Here is a 26,763-nt window from a genome sequence, read left to right as displayed (position 1 = left end):
TACCCCACATATAAAATAATTCTACTAATATTCAATCCAAGATACTAGATGTTAGATTTCACAAGACTTGTACTGTACATGTTAACTACTGTATGCTAACATTATTGCTAACAAGCTGATAATTAGCAGGTATAACATTTACCATACTCACAATCTTATTTAAGCACGCTAGCATGCTAACATTGGCTAATTCCCCCTGCGTGGCAATCATATTACTGGATAGTATTCATGAAATTACACTCAAAACCATCAGTTACTATGTTTACATGGACACCAATATTCCGACTGTTGACCTTCATACAGAATAAGACATCATGTTGATTATGTTGTTTACATGAGTTGCTAATAGAATTCAATTCAATTCATATTCCTGTTTACATGTCACAGAGCAGTCTTGTTAGGACTCATCACTATGTCCACTAAGCCATTATGTCCGATGTCAATCCGACAGATTTAAAACACCAACTTGAAATAGCATCTTGTTTACACCCAGGGCAAATGTCATCAAGCAGTTGGTTACTGCCGTATGCCGATGTCACAAAATTCAATGAAAACTCCAGCAGGACCTTTTAATGTTATTAAGACATATACATGTCCACATAATCTGACTTAGCTTGGAATACTCCACATTTCTTGATTTGAATATTGCTTATTCTGAGTAGGACCTTATTCAGGTTAAAGTAATCAATAAATTCTCTTTATATGACATTGTCTTATTCTAGTGTCTTGATCGGATTAATATTGAAATGTTGCTGTTCATGTAAACATATTCACTGTTAACAACATGGTAATCATATAGAGACAAAGGTGGAAGATTACAGAAAGTGATTTGGCTTCATGGGTACCACTGATACATGCTACAAACCAGGTTTTATGGCAATTCATCTATAAATGTTGAGATATGCAAGTTTGAACCAAAGTTGTGGGCAACATGTTTATTGCATGGCCCCAAAAAATTGTATTTCCATCTAATAGTAAATCAGAAAATGCAGTAACCCACTTAAAATGAACAGTACCCATTCAGGGAGACACATTGTACATTAGTACATTAACTAGGGGTGTAGCCATGATGCACGCAGAGAATGATTTGACCTTTTTTTGCCAGTTTTCAGTGAAGCATTTGTAAAAAAAAAAATTATTCAGAGTATCTGATAGCATATCTGTGTGTGTGTATCCCATTTGTTCTCCCACTCGGCTTTGCAATGGAGTGAAAGAAACGACCTGTAGTTAAAAAAATATAGAACAGCTAACTTGCAAAAGAGATTACTTTTTTTGTTCATTTATTCTATTTGCACATCGTCTGCTGCAGTTATTCCAAATGAGTCCTGCAGCTCATCTTCTCTGTCAGTTTAAGTGTACATGGAAAGGTACATCCACTGTAAATAAACATAAGATAGATTATTCATTTGCTTCTGCATTTCTGCTAGATGCTCAAAGTCATCATCACATCATCACAGAGAATTAACAATATCCTGTAGAAACAATAGTGGAATTCTATTTGAAACAATGGTGATTAACAATAAGACATTTTCAAATCAACACCTGTGCAGGTTATGAAAAGATAAAACCATTTTAAGAACTCTCAAAAAAATATTTAAGAACTCTGTAGAGCTTGTGTTACCTCTGATTCACCAAGAGTCATGGCCGATCCATCAGACAGCTGCTTGAAGACTTCTATTGAGAAAAAAGCAACGTGTTGTTACTAAACGCTTCAAGTGAAATAATCATAGCCATTAAAATGCAATGGACAATGGTAAAGAGCAGCTCTGGCTTGCTAAAACACTACACAACACAAAATTCTCCAAATGGTAATAAGTGAAGGGACTTATTGAAAGTTATTGGACTGCTGAGAAAGATTGAACGTTATGTTTCCACTTCACCTTAAACTCTAGTATCCTGTACTGTTGCCAGGGATTTATTACACAATAACTACTGAAGTGATTTATCTGAAACTTGGTGAAAGGGTAGGGTATAGGCCATGGAGGGCAGAGATTTTTTTCCCTTTAACATGACAAGGTAGGATGTTAGCCTTGGTGGATGTAAGCACTCTCTAGTACTTAATGTTGTATCTCCCCTTGACTGAAAAGAGTATTTTTGCCAGAGAAGAAAGATGATTTTAAAGAGCATTGATAGAAGTAATCTTTGTCAACCTGGAAAAGAGTGGAGGTGGCTCAAGACACCAACTGTCCACCACTGCTGTCCTGAGTTCTCTCCCAGACAGTTAAATACGCATTCACACCTCAACTCATGCAGCTCTAGTGCAGGGGTGGCCCCTAAACAAGACTGTTTGATCCGGCCCTCGGGATAATTAAGTAATAAATAATTTTAAAAAAAAGAAATATCAACAATGACAATTTTGACCATTGCTCACGCGAACCAGAAATCTGTGAAGTATGACTTAAACTTTTCATTGGTCGCACCGGTCTGCCTAACATTTAGCTGGTGTGTGTGAGAGAATTTTTGACCAATCCTCCTACAGTAAATCTGTTCACCAAGGTCTTGAAGGATGATGACAGAGGAGAGAGAGGCTGCTCTAGCAGGGAGAAGTTGCTCAGTGACAGCAAGGAGGGAAATCTCAGTTGAGTTGCCTGCCTTGAACAAGACTGGTGAGGATCAAGAAGGTTGTTATGGTGGAGATAGGAGGAGATGTTGATTAAAGATAGCACCTTCAAGTGTTTGGAGACAAAAGTAAGAAGAGAGACAGGTCTGCATATGTTTACTTCAGACGGGTTGAGGGTGGGTTTCTCGAGAAGAGGATTCACTCTCTCCTCTTTAAGAGAGTTAGGGAAACAGACAGTTGACAGGGAAGTGTTGATAAGATCGGTGAGAAAAGAACGTGAGAGGGGATGGGGTCAAGGGGGCAGGTGGTTGGGCGGGCAGAAGTTACCAGGGTAAGATCTTGATTGGGAGACAGGGGGGAGAAAGAGGAAAGTGAAGGGGATGAAGATGAAGTTGATGGAAGATTGTAATTTTAGTTTGGTAAAAATAGCTTTTGGCTGCAGAAATAGTGGCAGAGTAGGAAGAGAGGAGACATTAATAAGTGAGCAGGTCATCAGGGTGTTTAGACTTTCGCCATTTCCTTTCTGATGCTCGCATATTGGCTTTGTCGGCTTTCCAAATGCACTTACGGGACATGCAGTCGAAGCGAAGGATGAGACTGATGAAACTCTCCAGTGTCATGTGTCCAGAGGAGGCACCGTAGCGCAGAGCCATCAAATTCAGCATGTCATCGCTGACACGCTTTCCTGAACAATAGACATCAGACAAGAGTTCAGAACATATTTCATTATTTTCATTACTGATTCATCTGCAGATTATTTGTAATAGGACTCTCATACTGTTGTATTTTGTTGTAAGGAGGCTTGAATAGAACAAAACCACAGTGAAAGGGAGAATGTTTAAAAATTGGCCAATTTTTGAATTCATAAATAAAAATATAGGGGGCAGCATATTGCCAAAAAGCTAAGTTGTCCACTAGGTTTAACAAGATAATTCAGGATCTCAATATTTGCAGCAATGGAGTCCAATTCATTGCTGTAATGAAAAGAATGTGCTGTGCATATATTAAAAGGGTTATAACCCCTAACCCTATAACAAAAATGATTTACCAAAAAAGACAGCAGAGGGGGTATTATGCAATACATCGGCAACGCAGTTAATGACGTTAATGTTTCTGATGTTTTCAAAGGATAAAGTGCAATGTCTTACAATCCACTATTTACTCTCACATTCACACTCACGGTTAATTTAGAGTCTCCATCAATCAACTCCAATCTGGACATACAGACCACGGCCGAACTGGGATTTGAGCCAAGAACCTTTTTGCTGTGAGACGACAGAGCAACCCACTAAACCACTGTGACATTAGATGGAAAATCCCAGTTGAAGTGTATTGCTTGGTGGAAAACGGTGAAACCTCTTTCCCATGTCACAGTCTGACTGGCCATTGAGTACTTCGTCCACATCTGGTGGATACCTTATTTATTTGGCACCTGGTTTCATAGCATTGCTTTGTGTTAACAATTGTTTGGGTATTTTCTGTCTTTGTACACAGTTCATTTGTTTTCAAACAAGGGGGGATACTCCTACAAGGCAGTGACGTCTGCCCACAGTAGACAAAAAGAACAAGTTTATCATCCACCTGAGGCCATGACAGCATTCCTGAGCTCATTCAGAGACAGTGTTCCTGTAAGTGAAACGTCTTTTTGGGAGAAAATGTCCTGTGTAAAAAAAACAACAGTTTAGTGAAATTATGAGGTAATCAGGAAGATCACACAGTGTTCAGGATTTAAAGCAAGATGTATCCTAACACTTCATTAGAGTAGTGATGTAATAATTATGATGTAACCAGTCGTTTTACCTTGTACACGATGACCTTCTTCCACAGACGCAGGAATTCCTCACCATTCAGTTTGCCCGTGATAGACATCTTTAACCCAACATTAAGGTATTAAGTCAGAATGCTGTTCAATGTGTCCACCTGACTTTTAAATCTATTCATGACTTTGAAATGAACAAAAGGGCAGACAGATCTCTGCATGCACACCGCTCATATCACTACATTCTAGTGTAGCATAAACATAACGTAGGATACATCCATCAGAGAAATCATGCTGCGACAGGCATCGATGCTGAAGCCTCCAGATTTCAAATCTCCTGAACAAAAACAAAATATCGCAGGAGATTCAGTTTGGCCCAAACTCAGCAACTAAGCAATTCAACAAAAGATAATTACATTCGAATAATTTAACCAAAGTTTTCAAACCTTTCAAGATTTGGTCATTTAGAATCGTCTGGAGCATCTCAGCGTCCACTTCTTCATACTGGAAAAGAAATCAAAAAAATAAGTCAGAGTAATAATAATAATAATAATTATTATTATTGTTATAATAATAATAATAATTATAATAATAATAATAATAATAATAACAGAGTACACAAGGCACACGCATGAATGTTTCTCTTACGTGCAACAGATTGCAAGTAGTGACAGCCGCACAACAGTGAGAGAGAAGTTCGCGTGTGCACCACTGCAGCTGAAACTATTTGTTTGAATATAAGATTGATCTTGTTTCTGTATGCTTGGAAGCTGGGGGATACAGCTAACCTGGCAATTTAAAAAAATAACCCAGTGTCATATGTCTTTCATCAAATTCTTGGAAAGTAAGCAAATAGCTAATATTTCTCATTATGTTGTGCTATTGTCTGAAGACACATAAATTACCTTGTCAGAGTATTGACGGAAAAAGTTTCTCTCATTTTCGTCATCCACTACATTTTCGTCTGGTGTTTTCTGAAAAAGACGGAGTGTTCAGTTCCAGATGAGCTAAGGTAATACATATATATATACATGTATCATATATGATCAATACCATCAGTGAAGAACATGGATCAAAGCAGAAACACCAAAATGATATTAACACAGACGGTCAATTACAAAATCTTGTGCACCTCTTCTGTTTCGTTGTGTTCGTGGTTATGGCCTCCAGAATCCTCACTGAGAGGAAGAACATAAGTCGTCAGTACTCGTGGTCATTGCAGGGAATTATCACATACGCTACCTAATTACAGTAACAAGTAGTGTTAGGGGTTAAAACTTGAGATTCAGTAATTAATAACTACAGACCTTCACATGAGAAAAATAATTTGGCTTTATTTTTCTGGATTAACAAAATAATTGTCATTTTTTCTAAATTAAAGTAATAATTTTCATGAGAAAAAGAAAGGTGTTCTGTTTTTCTGGATGAACAATATTATTTTCTCATTTCATGAGGAAAAAAATGCAGTTTTCTTTTGGGTCACAAGATAGCCTTCCTCACAATCGCCAAATAATCTTTTATTTAGCATAGAGAGCAAACATGTCCCACCTGTGTAGTTTGATCCTGTTTGATTTGGGTTTGGGTTCAAGACACTGGGAGATAATTGTGTCTTAAGTAAGATAGATAGAGAGCTTCTAGCAGGATTTTGAACAATCTTGTTAATTCACAAAAACAGAGCAGAATTTATTTCTCAATTGAGTGAAATACATTTCTATACTTTTCAGACATGAACCCTTGAGAATGTCCGCAAAATTGGGTCTGGACTTTCTCCAGATGTTGCCTTTCACACGAGGAACGTAGCAGCTGTTCAACACACCCACTTTCCGGATCTCCAGCTGTGTTCTCACATTGTCTTATTCAGACATTCTCCAGAGTTCTTACTATATATCGTACTTAATATATGACCAATAAAGGAATCTTAATATTAATCACTATCCTTTGAGTCCAATGACTTTATTCACTTTATCACTGGAGCAGTGTTTCAAGTACCCTCAGCAAGACAGGACACACAGGCTACTCTTGCAGAGCTGCTAAAAGACCAGCAGATGTCAGTGTGGTTGTGCTGGGAAGATGAATCAATGCTTTGACACATTATTTACTTATTTATTTTAAGTATCTGGCAGGAGAAACTCCCCAGAACATTCAGAGATTCTCAAACATTTTTGCAAGCAGCATAATATTAGACATTAGAAGGACCAGACATTAGATTGAACGTTGACATCAGTTTGGTCTTTGCATGTACAGTGTTCAGACTGGTCCAGGACTTACAGTATATGCACATGCCTGTCTATTTTGTCATTGTAATGTCTTGTAGGATATGCTATGTGGCATATACAGATAAACTGTACATCTACAACACTTTGAAAGCTAATGAGTGAGATTTAAGTGACTTACTGCACTTGAGTCTCGGCCTTGGACAGGATGGTCAGGATGAAGGAGGCCGTCTCATTGGGCTTTGAGGTGGACGGCACAATCAGGTATTCACCAGGCTTCAACATGACGAACTCCATCACGTCACGTGCGTTCAAGTAGCTTTTAGTGTTGGCCACAGCTTTGTTTCTGCCGAAGAAAGAGGCTGGGAACCTCCCTTTGTGTGCCATGTACTGTAATGCCAATAATAAGCAGATGTTTAATTTCTATGCAGCTCAGCTCAATCTCCAGTATAGACGGGCAATGTGTGAGAAATGTTACTTACTTCTTTGGTCACCTGGGATGATGATGTGTTGGGGATAAAACAAAACATTTGACATTATGAAGTAAATAAAATAAAGTTAATGCACACCATAGAATTTAATTTCCCACTGGTACGTTTAACATGATGACATGTAATGGCTGAACCCACAGAACTATTTCATTTTTATCTTTATGTGACTATTTTCAACATAGTTCAATGCATGAACTATTTAAAGTTTAATCCAAATGTGACACAAACAAAAAAACAACAACAAAACCCGATAAAACAAAAACTTACCTCAAATACGTGGAGTCCAATGTGGAGATTTTGGACCAAGCGTCTGTTCCTTTTGTCGGGCATTTGCATGAGAGACATCAGAAAGTTTCTTTCCCCCTGGTTCTCTGAACATTCACTGAATAATTTGCCGACCTTGATCCGATACTGTGGATTAGTGGAGAATTTTTCTGGAAGATTGAAGGAGACAAAACATGAAATTCAAACTTACTGCAGCCAGTTCATCCATGATTGCAAAATTCTGCTTAGTGTGTATGGAGTCTGGTGTGTGCCACAGAAATAATTATAGACTTTTGATTTTGATTATCATTTGTTAATAATTTCTTTCTACATTTTGAAAGGTGATTATAAATTCATCAAATAAATTGGAATGTGATCTTTTAAATGGCAAATGATTAGGCCCAGCTCTATTTTTCAGTCTTGTGGCTGTTATCGTGTTCCATCTCACATTTTCTCTGGTTTTACTATTTACAGTTTCCATTTGGAGTCATGTTTGCCTCTTTTAGACGGTACAGAGCAGAACAGTGAAACTGTCTCTGTATCTCTGTTAGATGCAAAAACAGTTTAAAGGGGACATAGCATGCCCATTTTAACACAAGTTGATATGGTTCCTTGGGGTCTTAATGAAATGTCTGTAACATACTTTGGTCAAAATACCACAAGGATCATTTAAAACAGCACCCTTTTTACCCTGTATAAAACAGCCCTCCACAGAGTGACCTGTTTTGAGTGCCTGTTCCTTTAAATGCTAATGAGCCAGCTCCCCCCTCCCCCCTCATGATTTTAAACGATATAAATTACATATTTTATATGATATAAATTATCAAATATGCATCCCATACTTTGTATTCCCCTTCTGTTGTCCTGGAGTTTTAATTTTCCCAATCACATAATTAAATGTCCCCCTCTGCCCATCCACTACAAGCACACAAGCAGACAGACAGAGAGAGAAAGAGAGGGGGGGGCTATGAAGACCATCATTTACCCCCGAACCCCGACATTCAACGGGTACAACAACAAGCGGAGAAAGCAGAATCGCGGGCTGACCTGAGGTGGGGGGTGGGCCAACGCCATGTAGGGAGACTTCCAGTGTATTGTTACGACACAATACACAGGAAGCTCATTCGAGTCACTCAAGCATGACGTTTCTGACTTAGAGTTTTTGGGTTGGTAGACATGCCAGATACCCACATTAACGTGTAGAAGCACTAACAAAGTGGAATTTGCATGCTATGTCCCCCTAACTTGTTTTCAGATATTTGGAAGGTACCATAGTTCTCCGTGGATCCTCCAGCCGTGGTTCCTGCAACCCATCTGCCCTCGTAGAATGACGACTTCCAATGGCACGAGGAGCTTCCATCAAGGAAGTCTGGACACAGGCAGCAGATGTCAAGACCATTGTAGAGCTTACAGAAGTCTTCCAGTGTCATCCTGTCCAAATCAGAAATTGATTTAGTTAATTATCATCATTGAATTATAAGGATGATAGAATTAGTATTTAATAACTCTTTGATCCATAAGAGAAAACAAATATTCATTCTGTGGCAGTCACTTGAGCGAAAATATACTGCTCGGAGAGTATATGAACATAGTGCCTGATACACGGTACTTATTTTTAGATATATAACTTTGTAATTATCAACACATTAGTGCATTTTTACCCAAAACTATAATGTAACAAAAGGTGTGTTCCAATAATAATCATTAATTATTGCCATTTTAAGAATGAAATAAAATTTTGATTAGAACATACAACACACTTACCAAAACTCTCCATCATCTCTCATTGAAAGGCATATTTCAAGATCCTGAGGACTCACAGTTTGCCACAAAGGCGAACTTTAGTGAAAGTTTTACAATGAGAGAGGAGGAAAGAAACATAGTTATGAATTATATAAAAAGATGCATACACACACACACACACATACGTGCACACACACGTGTGTCTCTCTATAGTTACGAGGACAGTCATTGACATAATGCATTCCCTAACCCCTTACCCTAACTCTAACCATCAAAACTAAATGCCTAACCCTAACCCTAAAACCAAGTCTTAACCCTCAAAAAGGCAATATAATGTGTGAGGACCAGTCAAAATGTCCTCACACTGTCAAAATGTCCTCACAATGATGGTATAGAACCAAAATTTGCCCCCATAACATATAACTGTATTGACATAGATTAACATATAAATATAAATATATATAAAATACAACAACTGCCTCCAAGGTATTAAAGCTAATTAAAGACAGTAATAGAAAGGCGTCTTGTCTCTTGTTTCAGATATCCTCATCCCTTCATATGTGACTAACAAAAAAAGGTGACGGTGAAAACATCAGCAACATGTTTTTTAATGAGGGTAAAATAACTTCTATCTTTATAAATCTTCATAAAACATTTGCTGGGTAGTCATTCTTACTGATCGCTCCAATCTCCGTTCCACTCTGTTTTGCCCCAGGGGTTCCACAAACGCACCATGTTCACGAGTCTCCCTTGGCTCATAAACTGACGAGTAATCAGCAGCAGAGAATAAATCAGGGATATTTATACAAACACAGAATTCTGTATGCTGCCATGCCTTCAATGCAAATATGACTATTTACCTGTTTCACACCTGTGACAGTATAGGCATGGCCTTGGACCAATCCATTTGGCAGCACATTGTTGGCAGATGTCTTCTACAAGATAGAGGTGTACAGTATAGAGAGATGTCACTGAAATGGCATTGAGAGACTCCACATATGCTGAAGGTACAGTTCTGAAATTTATGAGTTAACAACGTGTAGTAAAAACTTAATTGCACTTCTCAAATAACATTAGACTTAAACTAAATTAACCTGGTACCAAACACACCAATTTAAATGCACAAGCCTGAAAATAATGTACTTAAAATCAAAAGGGAAATAGCCAATTTGATGACATCAACAAGAAAATTATGTGAACTCTTGATGTGACAGCTGAATTGACTGGAATAAATGCTTTCACGTTTTATTGGACCCATTCAAAACCCTGACCCCACCCTCTCTCGCTACCACCTACTTTAACTACAGCTTCGAGCACTTAATCTTTTCCTTCAGGCATAGGCTGTTAGTCAAATGCCAAAGATAATTACATACAGTTGAACTGTTCTTATGCTCTACAGATCATTTTCTGAGTTATTGAGCCTTGGCAGCCACTGCTGGCCTTTTACGTTGAGGTAATAATACTGGAATCTGAAGTGCATATAAGGGATTGATCAAACTGTAAATGAAACCAAACTACTGTTTAATGATTTTACCTTCCTGCTATGAAATGATAAAATGTTGGAAGCTAGACAGGTCTATTAATACTTCCATCTTAGATACTGCTCTAGGACAACCTTAGATTATATAAGCCTTGAGATGCTTTGATGTTATGCTGTCAGCTCTGTGGTTTTGTGTGGTAAATAAATGCTTACCACCTTATGAGTCCCACAGCCCATCAGGGAAATATTCTGTCCAGCTCTTATCATCAGCTCCCACAGGTCTGGAGGAGGTTCTGTGAGGTTGATGTATATGTGGACACCGCCAGTGAAGTCCATCAAAGCCTCAGCAGGAGTTCCAGCCTTCATATCTGCGTATGAACCACACACCCTGACAGCAGGTGTTAAATTACTTTCACAGACTTTCAGAAAGTAAGATCAATGTCACTCTGAGACTATGAGGACTGTGTGACTGAGAAATGCATTGTTTTTCATACTTGGCATAGGCTTTCTCCAGCAAAGCAGGCCAGAACTCAGTCGGGGTTTTGGATTGGACGAAGATTAATCTGCCATCAATTGTTGGTAGCTTGTCATCAATGACAATATCCACCCATTTCCCAAACCTCCAAAACTGAATATTTGAGAATATGAAGAAGGTTTTAGCAAAATGAGATGTATATAATTGATCAGAACCTATTTTTTTGGATGATGTTGGCAAAATTTACCCTGAAGTGGAACAGCCCGCAGTAGTCCTCATTAAAACTTTGTTCAACAGGAACAACTTGCTTTAGTATTGACTTGTGGAATGTCAGAGCTCCGATAGATGCAAGGAACCAGCAGTTTCCTAAGTAAAATAGAGCCATTGAGTTGTCAGGACAGTATGTTAAGCAGACATGACAGTAATGTTTGTTTAAACAGGTTTACGTCTAAGAAACATTCAAGTAGTCTAACACAGCCAAGAGGCAGAATACACGTTGGTACAGTGGTTATTGTAAGTTCTTACTGTCCCATGAACACAGATGAGGTTAGGTTTGACAACATGGATGTCTTCTCAGTATCATTACACTGATGCACTAGCATTACTTTTTCTGAACATTCTAAACCACATGCTGGAATTCAAACTGCTGTGCATAACCACCATTATCTTTCAGACTCGGCTTGTTACCTTTTGATCTGGAGGTACCATGATTCATTGAGCTTTGATTAAATTCAAATTCCATATTTAAATAAGTATATAATAAGTAAAATACATTGTAAAACAGGGATTAATTCTATGTGACCCCGAGTCCGTTCCACAGAGATAGAGAACAGGTGGCGACTATTAAATCCTTAAAAGATTGTTGAAGGAGAGACTTGAGGATTTTGGATTGTTTTATTCCAAACTTTGAAGGGCTGTGCTCTGCAACATATGTGTCACACATGCTAAAAAACTGTGCAATGAACACAATTACCGCTGTTGCACCTGTGCGATACAGTTTTGTGTGTGTGTGGACTTTACAAGAGTTTGTTTACTTGCATGTAAGGGAGTTGACTTGATGACGCATCACTATTTTACTTGGTAGCTGTAGTCTGTCGTGTGATTTAAACCATGTCTCCATGCATAAACGCACGTGACGTCTCGCGTCCATGACGTAGCCTCGACGTTCCGCCTGTTTGTCACGCCGACGACTGGATACGGCGACGACTGGAAAGGGATGGACGAGACCGACCTGCGTGCCTACGTAGGGCTGCTGATCTTAGCGGGCGTGTACAGGTCCCGGGGCGAGGCCGCCGCCAGCCTGTGGGACGCCGAAAGCGGCCGGGCGATATTTCGTGCCACGATGCTGCTCAAAGTCTTTCACACGTACTCCAGACTGCTGCGCTTCGAGACGCGCCACGGACAAATTGTCGGCCGTGCGAGAGGTCTGGGACGCGTGGGTGGCGCGGCTGCCGCGCCTCTACAACCCGGGGCCCGAAGTGACCGTGGACGAGCAACTGGTTCCGTTCAGAGGTTATTCTTTTTTTTCATATTATTATTATGTTATGTTATTATGTTATGTAGCTATAGCTAGCTAGCGGCTGCTAGTCCTCGTCCTCATCTCCTCTCCTCTCATCTCTTCTCCTCCTCCTCTTCTTCTCCCCAGGCCGGTGTCCTTTCCGACAGTACATGCCCAGCAAGCCGGCGAAATACGGGATCAAGTCGTGGGTGGCCTGTGACGCCAAATCCAGCTACGCTTGGAAGATGAAGTCTACACCGGAAAGCCGAGCGGCGGACGCCCGGAGAGGAACCAGGGGTTGCGGGTAGTGCTCGATGTCACGGAGGGACTGCACGGTCGCAACGTCCCGTGCGACAATTACTTCACCTCCTACGAACTCGCGCGGCAGCTCCTGGAGAGGAAGCTCACCGTGGTCGGCACGGTTCGGAAGAACAAGCCCGAGCTCCCGACCGGGCTGCTCGCGGTCAATGGAAGAGAGGTGTTCTCATCCAAGTTCGCATTCACGCCCACCGCCACTCTGGTGTCCTACATCCCAAAGAAAAACAGGAACGTGGTGCTCCTGAGCACGCGGCACGCGGAGGCCGACGTCAGCGACCGCGAGGACGGGAAGCCGGTCATCGTCCTGGACTACAACCGCAACAAAGGAGGCGTGGGCAACCTAGACAAGGTGATCGGAACATACAGCGCGCTGGCCCCTGGTCGTCTTCCACAACATCAAGGAAGTCTCTTCGTACAACTTCTTCATGATATGGAGAGAGATCAACCTCCGACTGGATGCCGGGCAAGCGGAACAAGCGGAGGGTGTTCCTCGAGCAGTTGGGAAAGGCTCTCGTGACTCCGTTCATCGCACGAAGGGAGCGCATCCCCCGCACGGAAGAGGAGGGGGAGGAGGAGTGGGGACAACACAACAAGCCGGGGGAAGCAGGGACAACATTATTGACATTGCTGTAAAACCAACTAATTTATTGCTGTGAATCAAGCAAGTTTCCTACCAAGATGGCCTTGACCAAAGTCAAATCTGGAGACCCCTTCAACAACCAAAGATGGATTGGAAACTATTTTCTGAAACAGAGGGATTATTTACACGTTATTGTTGAAGGTTTTAATATTTCAACTGTGTGAAAATAATATTGCAATATAATATTACTATGGCCTGCCTTGTCAGGTTGGTCATTCATCTGAGCTCTCTGTCCTTAAAAAGTATTTGTAATGAGACTCTGTGCTACACAAAAGCTAACACAAGCTAACAATAAACAAGTGACATAGTAAAACACAACAGGAGAGAGACCAGGAGGTGATAGACCAAAGCAGGTCACAATAATTTGTAACTACAGTATGTTGGCCTATTATTGCTTGGTCGGTAACGTGCCATGACAACATAAATGATCACTAGTGTGTTAGTGTTATCTTGTTTTTTGCCCTATGGTACAAAATAGCTTTAAGCTTTGAGAAAAATTCACATTGCAGCTTTAACCAGCCGAAAGTATAAGCTACTCACTTGTGGAGTTAAATAAACACAGATAGACAGTCACTTGAGTTTGCCTTTTTAACGACATGTTCATTTAACCATAAACTTGGATAACTGTTATGCTAAATCCCATCTTTTCAGCTACCACACCACTCACCGCTGGTCTCAGCCACACCACACGGTCCAGGTCAGTAGGTTTCAGTAACCCTCGGCCGATGGTGTTACTGTCAGGGGGGAACATCTCATCAATGTACCTTACTCGTCGGCTGAGGCAGTACTGTTTCATCTGCTCGTAGTCTTGGTTGAGGAAGCTAATGGGGTTGGTGATGGTCCCATAGCCACTTTTCTGATGCCGTGCATTGATGATGTTCATACACACACCAGAGGTAGGCATTGCTGCAGTGGTTGAGCTCTGTTCAGAAAAAAAAGAAAGTAGATAATCTTGGCATAAAACAAACTTTACACAAAGAAGTTTTATCGTATTTGAGTCCTTATATTCAAATCACCTCTCTACAAATATAATTAGAACAGCAATCGCTGATACTTTGCATTAGACTGTACTCTTCAATTTGAGCATGGGGTACATTAAATCAAGTAGTATACATAGTTAAAGTACATCTCATGTTAATTTGGTATCAAGTAATGGGATCTGTAAGAAATGGTTACCACATTTAAATTAGGTATGGGAATGAGATAACCTTATGTTTAGGTCAACAGCATTAAGTAGTTCAGAAATTAGAGGAAAACTTATGTCCAGAAATAATGGCATGGAGAATCCAGGTCCAGGCACTCAAAGTGGTTTGAAAAATGTAAACGGCCTATATTTCAATGGGCTTGAAGCATTAAAAATAATCTGATGCGTATCGGTTTATGTCTTCATCAGGGTGTACTGACACACAGAGACAAAGAGGGATTATTTGCAGTCACTAAAGGTGTGCAAGGTGAAAACGTGCAATTTTTTACCTGACCTCTAGGGGCCTTGCACAATAAATTTAATATAGAAAAATCTCGAATCTACATTTGTCAAATCTAGACTTATTTCTCGTACTCGACCAGGTAATATCCTAGCTTACAACCCAAATCACTGTAGTAAAGTGTTAGATCTCATCGATCAAATCTCAGGATCGTGAGTTTCAGAGAATTTGCCCCGCTACCTGCACCGGCTGCTGCCGCTAGCAACACTTCCAGATTCGTCATTTTCACAAAGCGCATGTGTGTGAAGTGCGGCTATGCACTGAAGGTCTCGTTGAAATAAACATCAAACAAAAACCCATCGCGAGTAAATACAATATGTCCATGTCAACAACAAGTTTAGACAACAATATAAATCATATGGGTAAAAATATAAATATAGTACAAAAAACTGATGACGATCTCATTACACAACCGAGCCGCTGAGATGTTCGATGTGCTTTAACTTAATGAAGCGTGTTTTACTCTGTCAGCTGTATAACACCAGATTTTGTTTAATGAAACACCCATGTTATTATTCTGCTTCAGCAGAATAATGAGCTGGCTCCAGTCCGCCTGCTCAGCTCACTGCCTCGGCTTTGTTGACAACTTCCACTTGCTTTGGGGGCACTCTTCTTCCTTCACAAATGATGGGCTCCATCCCAATGCGCTGGCCAGCCGAATGCTAGCGGCTAACATACAGCATGTTGTACATTCTGCTGTACGAGACTGACTGTTTACCTTTCAGACATGCCCCCTAGAAACATCTTCCTCGAATACAGCACCTCAGAATACTACTCCCACTAGCTCCCCCAAACGGCCATCAGCTAATCAATATAAACAGCATCTGATCAACATTCCATCCCATTATAACTCAACTAAAATATGCAGCGGTCCTGAACCGGTGTTAAGCATCCTTCCCCTATATGTCTCTAACAATGAAAGACTACAAAATAAATAAAAATAAATTAATAACCATCAGAAATCCTATTCATATTCCCAGTCAGGCACTAATTGCCTCAGGTTTTAAAATTCCGCCCCTCTCCCATACACCGGGTCGGGGTTTCCCGCCTGGATTATCGCAACGCCCTGTATACATGGCCAGCCACACTGATTCTGGTTCTGCTGGAGGTTTCTTCCAGTTAATGAGGGAGTTTTTTCTCTCCACAGTTGCCAAAGTGTTCATTGTGGGAACTGTTGGGTTTCCTCTGCAAACTTAAGGACTCAACCTTATCATGTTATGATTTGGCTCTTAAATTGGACTGAACATAATATCTTTTATTACAATTTATTCTTCATTTTGCCATGGACTTTTGTGTGAAGCACTTTGTAACCTCTGTAGTGGAAAATTGCACTTCCAGTGTCTAAGGTAGTGGAAATCCCCCTGACCAGGTGTCTCACTGCTGTGATACTGTCTACCTGACAGGATGGAACCCTTATTTGGCGGTGTCTCACTGCTATGACCTTGATAAACAGGGTGTATGCCCTTATTTGGTGATGTTTTCTTCCAACTGCTACAGCGGACGGACAGACACAGATGATGATCTCATGTCTTTCATGTCTTTTTTTCAAATTATGTTTTATGAAACGCCTCTTTGTATAAGTTCTGGCTTTTGTGAACTTGCGGCCAGTTCCATTTTGAGCACCCGTGCTTGTTGTGTAACCTCTGCAGAGCTTACTATTAAAAAGACTCAAAGGCAACTCCAGTCTGAGAATTTCATTATTTCAAATCTCAAGATGAATTTCGAATCACAAACTTGGCGTCACGAACAGGATCCCTTGAAAGATCGTCTGGACCAGAGAAGTTTTCGGTGGCTGATCACCCAGGAGAAAAAATCTTCTGCCTCTACCTCCAACAGTGAAGAGAAGAGAGGGCCGAAATAACTGGGGTTCCGGACCTTCTTCACAGGGATCCAAAGACCTCTCTTTGGTCATTTTATATCTGGTGAGATGTTGAAATTCAGATTTTCATGACTGTTTAGATGATTTCACAAATACGAAATCAAACATAAGAATTAATACATTTAAATGGTTTTATTTAGAATTGGGGTATTAGTCTTTTTCTCTGGATTATTGTGGTTAATGATGTTTGTCTGAGCCGTCCTTGTGGCAATCATCCTAGTTGAAGGCATTTTTCCTGTTTTGCCAGAGAAGAAACAAGGATTCGTGGAGGCCTCCACATCTTAAATTGAGTGTTCAAGGGAAATTGTAGATGTGCACGATTTCATACACTTAATTGATAAGAATGGGTAACAAGGGAAGTCAGGGACTTCAGAACCCAGAAAGTCCAAATGGTGGGCTTTATGGTTGCAAGCGTGAGGACGGGAAAGTGTGACATTTTCTTCCAATATGGTCCAGAGACTTTGCTTTTCCTCATAACGGGTCATTCATTGTCGAAAAAAATTTACTTTTAAGAGACAAACTCCTTGAGAGAGAGGAAGAATTTAAATTAAAAAATCAAGGTCACAATGTGGGAAGACAGAAGATAATAAGAAGTGTCTTGAAATGTGGGAAAAAGAGGCAGAGTGTAGGGACAGAAAACAAACATTTAAACAGATGGCTAAGGTTGACAAGAAGGAAACTGAGAAAGTTGAAAAGAAATCATATAGATCTCTGTATTCTCCCTTGACAGGGTGTGGCAGTTCTCTCCTCGACGCCTGCCTTCCTCCTCGCCAACGACAAAACCCTCCTCCATATGATGTGCAGAGACCAGACTCCACCAATCAACGATCAGGCCCATCTCAGACTCCACCCACCGCTCTCCCAGTCTATGGAGACGAGGCAGTGGGAGGACTGAATGATGACGCCACCTCTTCCTCATCTTTAGGCCCCACTGACTTTGCAAAGATATGTGGGGGAGACCTCCGTCTGACTTCACCAGACTGGGATGATGCGTTTAATGCAGCATACGTCAACGCTCTCAACACACTCCTCAACGCCCTGAGGACCGCCTTCCCCAATAAAATTGACATGTCCAAAATAACGGGGTGCAAACAACAACCAGACGAAAACCGTAGGAGATTTCCTCACACGTCTGACCGTCCTGTTTATCAACACAGTGGCATCCCCATACCTGACAACCTTGGCAACGAGCCAGGGGCTTATGAAACACATCTGAAACAGGCCTTCCTGAATGGTCTGCTCCCCCCACTACTGGCAGATCCAGGCCACACCTGCATCGGGCTTGAGGATGCTCTCTTGACAGAGGTCAGATGTCATTCTGAACATGCTGAACGTCAACACAAAGAAACCAAAGAATCAACAACTCCAGAAAGCACAGCTAACCATGATGCAGGCTGTGTCAGCCCTGTCAAGGCCACGCAGACAAGATAACGCTGATAGCAGAGCCAACTTCACTGTACCAGGAAGAGAGGGGTGCGGGCGTGGCCGTGGGCAAGGCTTCTCTGTACACTGGGCAAGGGACTGCCCCCAGCAGCGAGAGGAGGGGGAGACAAGAACTTTCACTGCCGACTGAACTACAGAAAGTGAGGCGGGGGCAGACGGGGGGCAGATGACCAATCTACCCGCCGAGGATCAGAGAAAGGGAAGTGAAACACAGATACATACATGCCACTGCAATGAAGAAAATGCTTGCAATTCTAACCGCACACACACACACAGAAGCTCCAGCAATGAAGAAATGCTTGCTAAACTAACCGCACACACACACACACACACCAGAGCAAACACAACTTTGTGGTTCTTATGTTAAGTACAATAGTGATGCTTTTAAGAAAATGCCTCAACTCGAACTGTGTGTTAACGGTCACAAACTTAATTTCATGGTCGACTCTGGTGCAGGTTATTCTGTGGTTAGGATATCAGATTTTCCCACACGGTTTGAACATGATTTTCTGTTGTCTCCCTGTTGCCCAATTAATCTATTAGGAAGAGATTTGATGATTGTGTTAGGCTTCAATTGAGTATCCTCCCCTGATGGAGTGACAGTTACGCACAATTCTTCTTCACAATGTCACAGACCACACATGAGCAGCTGTTTGTATATCAGTGGCAACTTCCTATAACTGCCTCCACTGATCTGCTCTCCAGGTCAGGGTCTCTCGTCACCCCTTCTTCAGATTTAATGCACACTGATTCACTGCATTGCACTTCACATGTGACGGACACACCAGATCACGTTTATAAATCTCTGTTTTTGCCTTTTTCCTGATGATTCTCTGAAAGTGTAGTGCAGCTTCCGTCTCACTCACTGACCAACAGATGGCACTGTTTCGCGTCTCGAATTCCAGCCCTCACAACTCGCTCTCCAAGTCCCATGATGATCAGTGGCAAGACTTAGGCCCATTTGTCAGATCATGCCAGGCTGCGGTTGATTGGCAACCCACAACCACGCCTGACGTAATGTATTCACCCAGTCTGAGTGCATTTGATCTAAAAATGTCTCCAACCTTCTGTTCTCCAGCCACACGCTCATTTGTTGTGACTGAAAATCACCTTCATTCTTATGCAATGTTGTCCAGCCCCTCTGATGTTTTTCCTTTACTTTCAGATCTGCCTGAAACACTGTGGGCAAAGGACAAATATAATGTGGGCCTCATCAGAAACTGTGATCCAGTCAAAATCACTCCAAAATCTGATTATAGGCCATGTAAACAACAATATCCACTCAGACAGAAAGCAGTGGAAGGGATACGTCCTGTTTTTGAATCCTTTTTGCAGGCTGGTGTAATTGTCCCCTGCCCTGATTCAGCGGTCCGCACTCCACTGTTCCCAGTTAAGAAGATCAGAGACAAAGGTCAACCTACTGAGTGGCGGTTTGTGCAGGATCTGAAGGCTGTGAATGATGCTGTAATTGCTCGATCGCATATTGTTCCCGACCCATACACGCTGCTTTCCCAAATTCCGTCTAATGCAGCGTGGTTTTCGGTTGTAGACTTATCCAATGCTTTTTTTTTAGTGTTCCTGTCCACAGGGACAGCCAGTACTGGTTAGCTTTTAATTTTGAAAACAAGGCCTATGTCAAGGCTACTGTGAGTCTCCATCATTATACAATCAGGCTCTCAGGAACAGTCTTGAACCCCTCATCCTCACTCCGGGTTCAGCTCTCTTGCAGTATGTTGATGATCTGCTAATTGCCAGTCCCACACAGGAGCAATGTGAAACAAATACGATCGCTTTGCTGAGAGATCTGGCTCGTGAGGGCCATAAAGTCAGCCTCAGCAAACTAGTTTGTTCAACAAACTGTCACGTTTCTGGGTCATGTCGTCACCAAAGATGGCAAATCCCTGTCTGATAAGAGAGTAGAAGCTATTGTTAACATGCCTAAACCCTTGACGAAGAAACAACTCATGTCATTCATCGGCACATGCACTTTCTGTAGAACGTTCATTCCTGACAACTCTTCTTGAAGCCCCCCCTTTAGGTGCTCTGTACCATGGCAAATCACTCACTCCTCACGAACGTGTCATTTGGACTCCAGAGGCAGTCGAGGCATTTGTCACACTGAAGAAGACGCTGCAACAATCTCCCACTCTTGCTCTCCCTAACCCTGACAAACCTTTTGTTCAGGCTGTGGATGAGAGAGACCGCTGCATGACTTCCGTCCTCCTTCAGTCTCATGGTGACAAATATCGCCCTGTCGCCTACTTCTCCGCCAAACTTGATCTGGTGGCAGCTGGCCTTCCACGTTGTTTGTGTGCAGTGGCCGCCTGTGAAAAAAGCCGTCCTTGCCTCAAGAGACATAGTAGGTTACTCTGACTTGACACTCCTTGTTCCTCATGCTGTGTCTCTTATTCTTACAGAACAGAAGACCTCACATCTCTCTGCTGCTCGCTGGTTGCGGTATCACACTGTTCTTCTTGACATGCCCAACATCACAGTGAAACGCTGTTCAACTTTGAACCCAGCCACGCTTCTTCTGCTTCCGGATGACGGGGAAGAACACAACTGTGTGGCTGAACTTCAAGTCCAGTGTTCCCCACGACCTGACCTTTCTGACGAACCTCTTTCTAACTCTGACTTGATTCTGTATGTCGATGGGTCCGCCTCACGTGACCCTGTCTCTGGTACTAACTGTGTTGGTTTTTCTGTTTGTTCAGATAACGAAGTTCTACTCTCGAGTTCTCTTCCTCATCATCTCTCAGCCCAGGCAGCAGAGCTCATCGCACTCACGGAAGCATGCAAATTGGCTACTGGTAAAACACTCACAGTCTACACTGACTCCAGATATGCGTTCGGTGTAACTCATAATTTTGGCGCCCTTTGGCAACACAGAAACTTCCTCACATCTTCTGGTAAAAAGATAGCACACCACGGTCTCATCACAGATCTTCTGTCTGCCATTTTGTATTGTTAAGAGACATTATTCCACGATGGGGAATTCCTAGCAGAATTTCCAGTGACAACGGCAGACACTTCGTAAACGAAGCTGTCAAACAACTCGGTTCTCATCTAGGTATGGCTGTGCGAACACACTGTGCATATCATCCAGCCAGTGGTGGAGCTGTGGAACGAGAGAACGGCACACTCAAAACTAAACTTGCAAAATGCTGTGAAGACACAGGTCTTGCATGGACATACAGTGCCTTGCATAAGTATTCACCCCCCTTGGACTTTTTCCCATTATGTACTGTTACTAACTGGAATTCAAATAGACTTAAATAAACTTTTTCCCGTTTGATCAACAAAACATGCATAGTACTTTGGAGGTGCAAAATAAATTTTATTGTGACACAAACAATAATGAGAACAAAAAAGTTGACATCTGTTGGGTGCATAAGTATTCACCCCCCTGTGTCAATACTTGGTAGAACCCCCTTTCGCTGCAATTACAGCTGCAAGTCTTTTGGGGTATGTCTCTACCAGCTTTGCACATCTAGAGATGGAAAGGTTTGTCCATTCTTCTTGGCAAAAAAGATGAAGCTCAGTCAGATTGGATGGAGACCGTCTGTGAACCGCAATCTTCAAGTCTTGCCATAGATTCTCTATTGGATTGAGGTCTGGGCTTTGACTGGGCCATTTTAAGACATTAACATTCTTTAATCCAAACCATTCCTTTGTAGCTCTGGCTGTATGTTTAGGGTCATTGTCCTGCTGGAAGATGAACCTCCGCCCCAGTCTCAAGTCTTTTGCAGACTGCATCAGATTTTCTTCAAGGATTTCCCTGTATTTGGCTCCATCCATCTTTCCCTCTATTCTGACCAGTTTCCCTGTACCTGCTGAAGAGAAGCATCCCCACAGCATGATGCTACCACCACCATATTTCACTGTTGGGATGGTGTGCTCAGGGTGATGGGCAGTGTTGGGTTTTCGCCACACATAGCGTTTTGCATTGAGGCCAAAAAGTTCAATTTTGGTCTCATCTGACCAGAGCACCTTCTTCCACATGTTTGCTGTGTCTCCCACATGGCTTCTGGCAAACTCCAAACGGGATTTTTTATGGATCCCTTTCAACAATGGCTTTCTTCTTGCCACTCTTCCATAAAGGCCAGATTTGTGGAGTAGACGACTAATAGTTGTCCTGTGGACAGATTCTCCCACCTCAGCTGTGGATCTCTGCAACTCCTCCAGAGTAACCATGGGCCTCCTGGTTGCTTCTCTGATTAATTTTCTCCTTGTCCGACTCTTCAGTTTGGGTGGACGGCCTCCTCTTGGTAGGTTTGCGGTTGTGCCATATTCTTTCCATTTTCTTATGATGGATTTTATGGTGCTCAGAAAGATGTTCAAAGCTCTGGATATTTTTTTATAACCTAACCCTGCTTCATATTTCTCCACAACTTTATCCCTGACCTGTTTGGTGAGCTCCTTGGTCTTCATGATGCTGTTTGTTCAGTAATGATCTCCAACAAACTCTGAGTCCGTCACAGAACAGGTGTATTTATACTGAGATTAAATTGCAGACAGGTGGACCCTATTTACTAATTATGTGACTTGCAAATGTGACTTGTGAATGCAATTGGTCGCACCAGATCTTTGTTAGGGGTTTCACAGTAAAGGGGGTGAATACATATGCACTCAACACTTTTCAGATTTTTATTTGTAAATAATTGTGAAATCCATGTAATATTTCCCCCCACTTCCAAATGATGCACTATTTTGTGTTGGTCCATTACATAAACTCACGATGAAATAAATTTTAATCTGTGGTTATACCATGACAAAATGTAGAAAAGTCCAAAGGGGGTGAATACTTATGCAAGGCACTGTAAGTCCTGCCTCTGGCACTGATGTACATGAGGATGAGAAAACGAACCAGGTCTAATCTTTCACCTTATGAGATTCTTTTTGCAACTCCTCCCCACATTGGTGTGGATCCTCCGTCTTCTCCGCTTCCATCCACAGACTTGTGTGATCATGATATGTTGTCCTATTGCTCTAACCTGACTTCTTCTCTTTCAGACATCAGGAAACAGGTGGCAAGGGCCGTACCAGGTACTGCTCATAACCCACACAGCAGTGAAAGTTGCTGAAAGAGCCACCTGGATCCACGCCAGCCACTGCAAATGAGTACCAGCTCCATCTGACCAGCTGACGCCTTCAACTGAAAGCACACACACTGATACTTCCACAGGTTGAGAAGCACCGAGAGTGTTGTATGATTAACCACACGAGCGTTCTGCCACAACACCGAAGAAATCTGCCTGACAACTGAGACCATGGACAGGCCATGGCATCCATTTCGACATCCAGGGTTGTGTGGCCTCAGAGGCTCACTATGCGTGTTATCCATGATCTCCTTGATTATTGTTTTGCCCATTATTTTGTCTAGACACAGTCCTGTAAAAGTCTCTGATGATCTAACGAACTCCTCTTTTCCTACGGTGTCCTCTCAGAACCATCCAGCACATGCAAATTTGACTAGACACAAGAGTAGTGATTCAGGTCCCCTTGATCCGTAACTTATTCCCCATCCCTCCCTACCTGGACACTGACAGCACAGATGGTTCTGATGACGATACTAAATTTTAGGTTTTTTATGTTATTTTCTCCCCCCAGGTGTTTCTTAGTGATTTCACTAGACAAAAACAGCTACTACAATTATCCTTTCAACTTCATATTTTATGATGCTTTAATTTGAATCTCTGTGAATTTTTAAGGTTGATGTGAGTTACTTTATGAAGTTTGTACATACTGAATCAATTTTACTTCCAAGCAAGAATTAAAAAAGTTTTTACTGGATATTTTCAACCTTAGATATACTGTATGTTGACATTTAACGTTTTATTACATTTTAATATGAGTTACTTTTGCCAATCAATACAGTATGTTAAATTTTGATAATGGTTAATGAGATGATGATGTTGTTTGACCTGATTTCCTTCCATTTTCATTTTAAATGCTTGCTCAATTACAGGAAAATAACTTTTTTTTTCTTTCCACAAAAACAGCAGCGGCTACCTATTGCACCTCACTGCCATGCATCGATGTTCTAGAACCTCTCCATGGTGGATGTGACCCTGTACGTACGCAAAGTACCAGGGTTGAAGACTCGTCGATATTCTTCTATGATTATGATGTTGATTATGATGTTTCTTGATTATTTTTCGTTAGTGATCATATTTTTATTGATGATCAAAGGGGGAAGTGTAGTGGAAAATTGCACTGACCAGTGTCTAAGGTATTGGAAATCCCCCTGACCAGGTGTCTCACTGCTGTGATACTATCTACCTGACAGGATGGAACCCTTATTTGGCGGTGTCTCACTGCTATGACCTTGATCAACAGGGTGCATGCCCTTTTTTGGTGATGTTTTCTTCCAACTGCTACAGCGGACGGACAGACACAGATGATGATCTCATGTCTTTCATGTCTTTTTTTCATATTATGTTTTATGAAACGCCTCTTTGTATAAGTTCTGGCTTTTGTGAACTTGCGGACAGTTCCATTTTGAGCACCCGTGCTTGTTGTGTAACCTCTGCAGAGCTTACTATTAAAAAGACTCAAAGGCAACTCCAGTCTGAGAATTTCATTATTTCAAATCTCAAGATGAATTTCCATCACACCTTGTTTAAATAAGTGATATACAAAGTGATATACAAATTATTATTATTATTATTATTATTACTTTTATTACAAATGGGTCAGGGTTAGGGTTGAGAAAAGGTAACTGGTGCCTTTAAGGACACGGATCAAGTTTGCCTCTCTTTGTTTAAGGCGTTTCATTTTGTCCCCGCCCTTGGCACCAGAGCTGATTACTTCAATACCTGACACTCTTAAAGTTGTATTGCTCCCATGTTGGGCTTCTATGTAATGTTTGGCCATAGGATAATTCAGATTCCCTGTATGGAGGGCATACCTATGCTCGGCCACTCTGTCCCTCAGCCTCCTTTTAGTGAGGCCTACAATGAAACAACCACAAGAACATCAATTTGGTACACAACATGGGTGGTGTTATACTTCAGTTATACTTCAAAATGTTTACCCTAATCAATGCTGCTAAAACCTTTATCTTGATGTTCTCCTTTACACTTGACATCCATTGCACTTCTGTCCGTCCTGGGAGAGGGATCCCTCACATGTGGCTCTCTCTGAGGTTTCTACGTTCTTTTTTCCCTGTTAAAAGGGTTTTTAAGTAGTTTTTCCTTACTCTTGTTGAGGGTTAAGGGCAGAGGATGTCACACCATGTTAAAGCCCTATGAGACAAATTGTGATTTGTGAATATGGGCTATACAAATAAAATTTGATTGATTGATTGATTGATTGATTGTTACATTTTAAGAAACTGTGATAGGATAGATTTTGTTGGTAAATACATCTTTAAAAGTGTTTTTAACCATATTGTTACAATAATTGTAATTACCACAGCAGAGGTTGCTCTTGGGTTGGCGAAGCCAAGTGTCTGGTTTAGCAGCAGGAAGTTAACTCCTGACTTGGTAGTTGAGGCCCTTCTGAAACTGAACCCTGGGGTTCAATGAATACCTCCCATAATGAATGATCACTCTCAATGATGTCCGAATTTTTCTTTATGATATGTTTCATCTGGACAGCTTATTTGCTATAACGTGTTACAAAGTAAGTAGTAACCCTTTAGATAATACCATTAATACTTCTAAAGTGTTCCTCAAACTATAGTGGAAAGAAATGCATTTAGATCTATAACATCTGGCCATCTTTGTGATTCGATGAATCACAGCAAAACAAGAAAATACATGAACTTTTAGTTTCCTGACATGCTGCCAACAGCACCAGCAGCAGAAGCACTGACACCTACAGTTGATGTTGTCATTGTGCCAAAGATGTAACAGATGCATTTCTCAGCCTTTGCATGCACCATAGTCCAGAATACATAATACAGAAAAATACAGGCAACAGAGTCAATTTCCTTTTTCCTAATATTAAATTGTGACGAGAAGTTAAAGAGCAAAGCTATCTACTCTTGTGATCACCACACTTTTTTTCAGTTGTGGTTGTTATGTAAGATTGCAGTAGAAGTAAGTTATTTTCAATGTCTCCTGTGTAACAACAATTGTTCAATAGAAAAACTCAGAATGACAACACCACAAGTTCCATAAGTGTAAGCGACATTGACATTGGCGTTCTTACCTCAGCAGGCACAGAGAGAAAGTGTTGAGTTCAGGTGGATCAACACATATGAGTGAAGAAGCTCTCGTTCTTATAACGACTGCAAACGCCTGAGGCCACGACTCTCAGCGTACAATCAAGTCTACCTGCATTTTTACCTGTAAGCACACAGGTAAAAGGACGTTATGAACTGCACACATACTTAAGATTCATTAATTACTTCTACCTAATGCTGGTGTTGATAAAGTGATGCTGGGTGTGGTGAATGGAATGTTTTACAGGGTGCACTAGGGCTGCACGATTATGGCCAAAATCATAATCACGATTATTTTGATCAATATTGAGATCACGATTATTCATTATTTTAGGGACAACATCTT

The 26,763-nt window shown here is 41.4% G+C and overlaps 1 protein-coding gene across 1 annotated transcript; it reads right to left on the bottom strand.

The window, feature by feature from the left end:
• Positions 1 to 1,284: 1,284 nt before the first annotated feature.
• LOC117756127 (calpain-1 catalytic subunit-like) lies at positions 1,285 to 26,542 on the bottom strand. The gene is made up of 22 exons (XM_034576476.1): positions 26,405 to 26,542; positions 14,102 to 14,363; positions 13,476 to 13,538; positions 11,233 to 11,351; positions 11,005 to 11,138; positions 10,724 to 10,898; positions 9,891 to 9,965; positions 9,707 to 9,792; positions 9,052 to 9,126; positions 8,558 to 8,718; positions 7,291 to 7,457; positions 7,015 to 7,026; positions 6,714 to 6,922; positions 5,452 to 5,497; positions 5,225 to 5,293; positions 4,766 to 4,823; positions 4,595 to 4,656; positions 4,361 to 4,429; positions 4,142 to 4,220; positions 3,129 to 3,245; positions 1,622 to 1,674; positions 1,285 to 1,376 (listed from the first exon to the last, which is right to left on the bottom strand). Exons 2-22 carry the CDS (start codon positions 14,343 to 14,345, stop codon positions 1,350 to 1,352), a joined length of 2,100 nt encoding a protein of 699 aa, XP_034432367.1. The 5' UTR covers positions 14,346 to 14,363; positions 26,405 to 26,542; the 3' UTR covers positions 1,285 to 1,349.
• Positions 26,543 to 26,763: the final 221 nt, after the last annotated feature.

The sequence above is a fragment of the Hippoglossus hippoglossus genome, chromosome 22 (assembly GCF_009819705.1).
Source record: "Hippoglossus hippoglossus isolate fHipHip1 chromosome 22, fHipHip1.pri, whole genome shotgun sequence".
Lineage (NCBI taxonomy): Eukaryota > Metazoa > Chordata > Actinopteri > Pleuronectiformes > Pleuronectidae > Hippoglossus > Hippoglossus hippoglossus.
The sequence above is the reverse complement of the archived record's forward strand: the minus strand, read 5'-3'. Positions and strand labels throughout refer to the sequence as shown.

What these genes read in the sequence shown, in the direction of transcription:
- LOC117756127 (XM_034576476.1), bottom strand. Translation starts at nt 14,345, where the DNA reads ATGCCTACCTCTGGTGTGTGTATGAACATCATCAATGCACGGCATCAG. An exon ending in GCTGTGGGACTCATAAGGTG is followed by an intron (nt 9,966 to 10,723) that starts GTAAGCATTTAT and finishes TCTATCTTGTAG; the next exon opens with AAGACATCTGCCAACAATGT. An exon ending in AACGGAGATTGGAGCGATCA is followed by an intron (nt 9,127 to 9,706) that starts GTAAGAATGACT and finishes CTTTCACTAAAG; the next exon opens with TTCGCCTTTGTGGCAAACTG.